The sequence below is a fragment of the Cryptomeria japonica genome, chromosome 7, assembly GCF_030272615.1.
Source record: "Cryptomeria japonica chromosome 7, Sugi_1.0, whole genome shotgun sequence".
Lineage (NCBI taxonomy): Eukaryota > Viridiplantae > Streptophyta > Pinopsida > Cupressales > Cupressaceae > Cryptomeria > Cryptomeria japonica.
Genome location: NC_081411.1, coordinates 137579621 through 137588384, shown reverse-complemented (window position 1 = coordinate 137588384; position 8764 = coordinate 137579621). Strand labels below are relative to the sequence as shown.

Here is an 8764-nt window from a genome sequence, read left to right as displayed (position 1 = left end):
TCCATTGAACTTAGTGATATTCGGTTGCTTACCTTTTCTGATCTAGCATATGTTGGCAGTATGACCTTGATTTCCATAGTAGTAGCAAATAGGCTTCTTCCTTTTGATGGTATTCCTGTTTCCAGCTTGCTTTGATGATTCTCCTCTCTTAGTAGTATGAATTCCTTTTTTGGTTGATTCTTTTCCTTTGTAACCGAGTCCTCCATCTTTGTAGGGTCTTTTTGTATTCAGTTGCTCATCCAACATCTTTGATGCTTCATAACTTTTCTCCAATGATTCTTTGGATTTCTTCTCTGTTTCAAGTTCACCAGTCAACCTTCATACTTCAAGCTTCAATGATTGATTTTCATCATTCTTTAGAATTGCTTCATGATGTGCATAACCTAGTTGATCTGTCATATTTTGTTGAATACCATTTAACCTTATGATTTCATCATCCTTATCAAATACTAGAGCTTCAAGTTGTTGTTTCTCTCTTTGTAGATCTCTTTCTTTATCCTTAGCTATCCTTAATGCATCTAGATTTTCAGTCATCTATGTACTAAAATGTTCATGTTCTCTTTTCATTGCTTTTAGTTGATCAACCAATGCTTTGTTCTTTTCTTTCAACATTCCAATCATTTATTCAATCTCTTCAGATATACTATTCTCAGATGATGTCTCAATTTGTTCCACTAACTCTTGAGAATCCTGCAAGTCATCACATAATCTTCTCCTTACTTTCAGAGATTTTTGCATTTGTCTTTGCATGTCTGCAATCACTTGATTTGCATTATCCAGCTCTTCTTGTAGATACACAATCCTCTGAGATTGTTTGTAGCCTTCCATTGATAAGATCTTTCTCTTTAGGTAGTTAAACCCTTTTCCAATATTCAAGCTTTGATACCAATTGTTAGGCCCAATATGGAAAGCTAATGTACTGAGAGGGGAGGGGTGAATCAGTACTCCAAAACTTTTTTTCAATAATAACCTTACTGTTATGCATAAATAGAATAGTGCAGTAACATAAAATAAAGTTAAAACAAACAGATAACAATCATACATGATTCACTCCATAACACATATATTTTGGTCATGCAGAAACTCTTGGTTAGAGAGAAAAACTACGGTGGGGATGGCACCCACAACTTCACTACTGCAATAATAAAGATTGCTCGGTTAGAGCAACATTTAGCTATTTCTGATAGCTTACCCTATTAGGAGTATCAAGATCTATTAGATCTACCTTACTAAAGGATTTTACAGCATTATATAAGTGTTGCACCTAGTTAAAGGATTTACAATTTATAGACTTGGTTAGAGTCTTTTACCCTCTTAAAGGTTTCTCTTACAACTTCACAATTTTACAATAAAACCATTACAAATATTTGCAACTTTACATCTGAAATGCTATAGCAAATTCTATGTGCTCAGAATAAGATTACCTAACTTGTAGCATACCTCGATAACCCATATTATACAGCTTTATTTGGACATCATACAGCCTTATTCGTAATGTCGTCATGTCAATACTTTGAACATCAACACTTTTGACATCAACAATTTTAACATCATCAAATATACAGCTACTTTGCAGTGGCCTCGTCTCATCACTTTTATTTACAGATATAAAGCTGTAGAATCTGGTGAAAATGGATGGTACTATTTTGTTGTATATTTACGAAAGCAGTGGGGCTCAAATTCGTTGTCAGATAAAGATGAATCTGGGTATAATAGAAAATGACATTTACTTAGTGTTGCTCTACGTGATATAATATATATGCAGTAATCTAAATTTCACATTTATCACCAAAAATGATGTAAAAAATATATATTATATGCAGTTTTCTATTGACTTAATCCTTGCATTTAGGTTTGGAATTTGATGTTCTATATGACTGTTTTTGCACTTTTAGATAGTATATGACAATTAATAAAATTAGTCTATGACAATTAATAAAATTATTAATAAATCATAAAAAATAATAATAGAAAATATATTATCATAATTTGTAATATTGATATATAATATTTTACAAGGTTTATTATAAATAAATAAATTTATTAGAATATTTTAAAATGGTAGAATTAAGATATAATTATTTCTAATTTTATATTATTTTTATATGATTTTTAAGTATGTTTTTTCTTATATAAATTTAGAAAATTTGTCATTTATTTTTTAATTTTTTTTATAAGATTGTCTTAAATATCAATTTAGAAATTTCTAATTTCTAATTTATTTATTTTATTTTGTAAGTATATGAAGAGTATTTATCTTGTAAATATTTTTTATGCAAGTGAGGGGCTCTCTTTAATTGTCATATTTCCTTGTAAGTCTTGTCTTTCTCTTTGTGCAACCTATTTTTTTCTTTCACTCAAAAATATGTCAAGAAAATTATTTGCACATTGATTTATTAAAAATAAAAAATATTTTTCATATTTGATATGTATTATTGATTAAATTGAGAAAAATGTTTAAATATTAAAAAAATTATATTTAGCTTTTCACAAATTAAAAAAAAAATTGACACTTAGTATTTTTTTTAAAAGGTAAAATTAAAGCATTAAAAATGACTAAACCGTCATAAAAAAACCATATGACATACAAGGGTGGCCATCAAACAACTATGGAATTTGATGAAAATTGATGGTATTTGTTGGTTGAATTATTTGGAAAAATCTCGTCCTTCTTCAAATACACTATTCATTGTCAATATAGATTTGCGAAAATAAAAATAGCTGACCTCAAAGTTGTTTCTAAGATATATTATATAGAATTGTGAACATGAATGTAAGTATGAATTTGGGTATAAAAAGAAATTCCATTAGAATGAATAGATCTCATTGAAAAGATGTATTACTAAATCTGATTTCAAATTATATTAAATAATATTTCTTTATCTCTATTTTTTTATCTAATATAAATAATCAATACTTAATATTCTACATTCTATATCAATCAATTAAATGATGTGTAAAATATATTTCGATATTTAACTTTAATTAAAATAATGTTTTTATAAACTTATATTCCACTCTTTATTAATACCATATATAAAGGAACTCATCCAATCTCATCACATTAATTTCTTTCCCTAAATTAAAAAAATTAATTATAATTTTTAATTATAAATAATAATTTAAAATCGAATGAGATTAGAAATAAATTTAGAACGCTCGCAAGACATTTTTTATTTGATTTTATGAAAATTAAAAATGCGAATCCTTTTTAAACTTAATAAATTAAAGGAGAAAAATTTGACGTGTACACAACTCGAACTTAACTAAAGTTGAGGAAGGGGATCGATGAATTAATCGAAATAGACTACATTGAAGTTTCATATAACTCTCCTCTGCAAATTACATGGCATTTCCTGTATCTCCATCTTCCACACATTATAAGACGTATGCTTCATCTCCTCCATATTATATGGAGTCTCCATATCCTTCTATTTCTGCGTCTCCTACCTCTCCTTATGTGGCATCTGCACCTTATATGGCTTCTCCATTTACTGCACCTGCTCCATCTCCTCCATCTCCTCCATATATAGCTTCTCCATTTACTGCACCTGCTCCATCTCCTCCATCTCCTCCTCAAGAATATTATCTTGATGAATATTCCCATCTTGGTGGCTAGGATTGGAACTCTTTAGTTACATATGCTGCTAATTGGTTAACTTTAGCATGCTATGGTTGGTTTGTTCTTCTAATGGCGTTGGATGTATGGCGAGCAATTACAAAACGGGCCACATGGCTGCCTGGTAAGGCCTTTTCCCTCACCGGTGTAACAGTGCAGATAATTGTGTGGTGGACAACTGTGAGTCATATTACAAAGAATGATTTAAATGTAAGACACACTGACAATGGATGTAAGAATGAGGATGTAGATGTGGAACAGTTGATTGTCTATCATCAGATAGTCCTTAGCGGAAAAGTTGCTCTGTGTGTTTTTATAGGCTATTTGCTACCTGCAATGGGTGCCCCAAGTGTGAGAACTTTTCTGGCTTTAGGAATAAGTATATGTGTCCAGATTGCTTCTGAAATGATCATTGTTAATGATGGTGACAGTAATGATAGCTGGACAATCTGGATAAATTTGCAAATACAATTTTACTCATGTGTATTGCAGTCCTTGGTTTAATATTAGTTTGCACTATTTTAGCTAGTAAAACCGTTCATGGGCTTCTTAGGCAAACGATTTCTGCAATTTTCCCTGCCACTAAAAAGGATGCGTCTGAATGCTCAAATGTGAGGACGATGTCAATTTCTTGGGATAATTTTGAAGTTGAAGTGCTTAGCTCATGGTTAGTTGCCCGTCTTTGCCAAGCTGATTATGTGATATCCAGGTCAGTTTTTAGTTCAGCAGTTGGGATAGTGGTCACAGTTGGTATCATAATCTCATTCTTATCAAACATATATCGCAATGAATATTTTGTAAGGCCCTTTTATCCTATTGATTATGCAATATTATCTCTACTCTTCAGTTTCAGCATAATAGGATGGATCCTCATATGCTGGAGATGGTTGGCTGTCCAATTGTATTTTCGTGTGCATGGACAAAGTTGGAGGAGGCATCTTTGCCTAGAAGATTTCTGGACAAGAAGCACAACACTTGAGTTGATTCAAGTGTACGACCTAAAAAGAGACCGACAACGATTCCAGGATAATAAAAGATCAATGATATTTACCAAAGTAAAGTTGAACAAGAGATTGCACGCAAAGATATTACCAAAGTAAGGTTGAACAAGCTGCAGAGATTGGCCACACAGATCTTTACCAAAGTCAGCTTGAACAAGTTGGAGAGATTGCCCACAAAGATATTTACCAAAATCAGATTGCACAAGTTCATATATTTGGGGGTGATGCTTCAGCTAACTGTGGTCTTCTTCAGCAAGGTATGTAGTTTCCTCTCAGAGGTTATTATAGGTAATTTTGTGTATTGGTTTCGTATTCTAATCAGGAAGGAGAATCCAGTTAAACTGCCTGTCGAGTATGCAAGAATTTTGAAGCTTTTATGCTTGCCCGGAGAAGATCCCTCTAATTTGTGGGCAGCCAATAAAATGTCTTTTGAAAAAGTGAAGGACCTCATGAGGAAAGCTTGTAAGAAAGCCAAGTCAAGTGAGGAAGTCAAGTCATTTTTCCCCGATATTCTATGCAATGTTCAGAGGATGTTAAAAAGCTTCTAAATATGCTTCAAAGGGAAGCAATTCCCACAGTTAGGGAGCATTTCCCACATGTAGAGAAACATTATTTGAAGATTACAGTAGTGTCGCTCATTACTATCCTCTTTCGACTGAAGGCCAAGTCTGATAGTTTGAAGAAAGTTCTGATAGCTTGTCGTGAACTGTGGGACTTGTTGAGTTTCGCAGACGAGTGCGATATAGATCTCCATGCCAATGAAATAAGCATCTTGCAGGATCTCACAAGCGACAATAATCAAGTTGGCATGGCTGCAGAAATGGAGTTCTACAAGAGACAAATGGACTACGACAAACTTGATCCTAGCTCTGAAGAGAGTGTTACAGATGTCCAAGAGGCACGTGGAATTCTAGATACTCTTTTAAAGGAATGTGAGAACCTGTTGATAAGTGAAAATCTACTAGGAGGCAAGAAGGAGAATGCTGTAAATTTAACGGATTCTAAGGATTGGATGAAAATAGCACCAAGCTACACTCTCTACAAACTATGCAGACTTATGTTGAATAAGAGCAATAAAGATTGTGTGGGGAATGAAATTGAAAATTGTGTGGGCAAGGATATTGAAGATTGTGGGGACAAAGATATTCAAGATTTTGTGGTGTGGACAGAGAATGCTTTGAAAAATGTTATTGCTTGTTGTCTGTCAGTGCTACCAGATATGCTTGTAAATCAATGCTGGAAATGGGCACAAGAGTTTGAGGAAGATAAGTTATGGGAAGTCATTGATCTCGCAGGCAAGTGCAGAGGAATGATGGGAGAGTGGGAACCCAAACCAAAAGTGACAAAGCAATGGACAATCGAAGGCGTGCAGTCCACCTAATTCCCCGCTGATCTCTAATCGCCTTTGTAATAGTCAGGTGTGTTTTAAATTTGAGTGGGTTTCTTTCCAGAATAGAATATTAAATCAATAGCTTTTTTAAGTCTTTTTTCATCCTCAAACAGGGGATGAGGCCATCCAAGAAAGCAACATCCTTAACTGGACATTCCGTCCACAAGCTAGGCTCTCTATGGATTCTCTTTTCCATTTTGATTATATAGTTATCCTTGTAAATTTTTATTAGTTTTTATTTTCAATGCTGGATATATTTAGTACTTATGTATATGTTTTGGTTCCAGACTAAAACCCTAAATGGTTCAAGAAATGGCTGAACTCTAAGCCTCTAGACTCTGTTTTTTTGAAGGGCCCTCTGTGATCCAAAGAACAGAGGTTTTTAGAATTTTTTGAAATGCAGTGATAATCATATGTATTTACTCAAAACTAATATAAAATATGGCTTTACCTTTACCAACCAAAAAAAAAGTCTTTTTTCATATATAATATTATCTTAAGACATATATAAAGCATGTCTTTTATGATGGGAATATACTATGTCTACAGCTAGAAATTTACTCATATATGTGCATATTTTCAATGTTATTTACTTTCAGAAATATTTACATGCATGTTTGATTTTTTCTTTTTCTTCTGTAGGTTTAATGAAAGTGTTTTAAAAATTTATTTTTCTAATTTACAAGATTTCAATATAGTTTTTTGTTAATTTATGCTTAAGATAATTATATACTAATTAAGAATATTCTTCTAAATTATTATTTAGAAAATTTCAAGTCAATATTTAATATCACGGCAATATTTTTGATAAGGGAACTTTAAAAACTTTATGTAGAATGTGTTTTTCTTGTTAATTTGAAGATATTGAAAATTTCATGGCATGGAGAGAGAATGATTTGAAAAATGTTATTGCTGCTTGTCTATCAGGGCTACCAGATATGCTTGTAAAGCAATATTGGAAATGGGGACAAGAGTTTACGGGAGAGCAATTCATCTCCCTGGTAAATGCAGAGAAATGATGGAAGCATGGACAATCAAAACTGATAATGGAAGAGTGCGACAATCCAAGGCTTTGTGTTGGTCTTATTCTCCACTGATCTTTAATTTCCTTTAGTGGTTTTCTTTTATATCATTATAGTAAAGCAGGTACACTTAGATGCACAATTTCGTTATTGTAGTTTTGTTTGGTAATTAAGTAGAAACAAAATATATTATTTAAATGTTTTCAAAAACATTGTAATTTGTGTGGGAAGCACAAAGAGTAATTAAAGACAAGGTTGTCTTTTTCTTTATATTTTTGGAATTAAATATGTCTCATCAGTTATGTTTTCTTTAGTACCAGTTTTAAATGGTATAAAGATATGTTAGATTTATACATATATGAATATTATTTTGAAAAATTAGAGTATTTTTAATAGTATTAAAATTGTATAAAGGGTTTCACATTTTTTTTATGTATGAAATATGTTAAAATATTTTTTCAAGTTATTTGTTTTATAATAAGATTATAATTTTATAGAATCTAAGTCTTATATATGATTATCTTATTAAATATAATGTTTTCTTTAAATTTTTTTGATTAAACATTTTTATAAATAAGATTGAAATAGTATTAAAAAAATTACATAATAAAACATATTAAAGATTAAGTGCTTCCTGTCTATTTAGTCATAAATTTTAGTTCTTTTTGACAACATTAAAGTTAAAATGAAATTCATAAGTGTTACAATCTAGCAAAAAAAATATTTATACATATTAGAGTGTTTATTTGGGTTTTTAAAGACATACATAAAAATTGCATCATGTTGTCATATTAAATTCCTAATGTCATGATTTGATTTAACATGTTCTTAAAGAAGACTTATAACCATAAATTCTCTTGTAAACAATTCATGTAGTATGAGTAACAAAAAATTTGAAATTAATAATGTAAAAAACACAATATAGACAATATACTATTAAAATAAATAATTCAAAAAGATTTATCATTCAAACACTGCATGCAACTCCAACGATGAATTTGGAACTGAAAATTGTGTCCCCACACAAGCACAACCATTCCCATGAGTCAGTTACAGATATTTCGTATTCAGTGATTCGTATGAACAGATTTATGATGAAATTTGGTATGATGCATAGGACAGTGGAGAAGTTCTACTTTGGATGACCAGTGGGAATTAGTGAATGAAAAGAAAAAACCAATTACAATGGCAGACGTTGCCCCACAAATTGGGAGATCAATGATTTTCTTTAAATAATTAAAATATAACTTTTTGTAGTTCTTAGCAATCTATAGGAAGAAAGTATGTTATAAATGAAAAGAACATAGTTTCAGGATAAATTTGTACACAACTAGCTACAATCTGAAATGTAAGAAAACTAATTTGAATATGAAGAAAGTAAAATGATAATAAATATTGATTAAATAGATCATGATAAATTAAGTCAATTTAAGAGATATATTGTTGGAATAAACTGGATAAAGGGTAATTATTTTTAGATATGTGTCATTTGTTAGATCGTTTGATAGAGATTGACAGAGCTGTGTAATTTCTTCTGTTGAGTGTCTGACCCTTCTTGTATTGTTTCTCTTTTTTTGATTTAATAAATTTTCACCTCTGTTTTAATTAATTCAAAGGATATATTTTCTATTAAGATCAAAATTAATAGTTGTCTACAATAGATCATATGATCTTTTAAGAACTTAATATTTTTACTTTCTTTTTAATATTTAATTGTTGGTGGATGTCTAAT

The 8764-nt window shown here is 30.9% G+C and overlaps 1 protein-coding gene across 1 annotated transcript; it reads left to right on the top strand.

Annotated features, from left to right (window-relative positions):
- The first annotated feature begins 4209 nt into the window (after nt 1-4209).
- LOC131857197 (uncharacterized) lies at nt 4210-7073 on the top strand. The gene is made up of 2 exons (XM_059209408.1): nt 4210-6038; nt 6938-7073. The coding sequence occupies exon 1, from the start codon at nt 5135-5137 to the stop codon at nt 5999-6001; it is 867 nt and encodes a 288-aa protein (XP_059065391.1). The 5' UTR covers nt 4210-5134; the 3' UTR covers nt 6002-6038; nt 6938-7073.
- Nucleotides 7074-8764: the final 1691 nt, after the last annotated feature.

Excerpts from the sequence above, each read along its gene's own strand:
- LOC131857197 (XM_059209408.1), top strand. The coding sequence starts at position 5,135 with ATGCAATGTTCAGAGGATGTTAAAAAGCTTCTAAATATGCTTCAAAGG.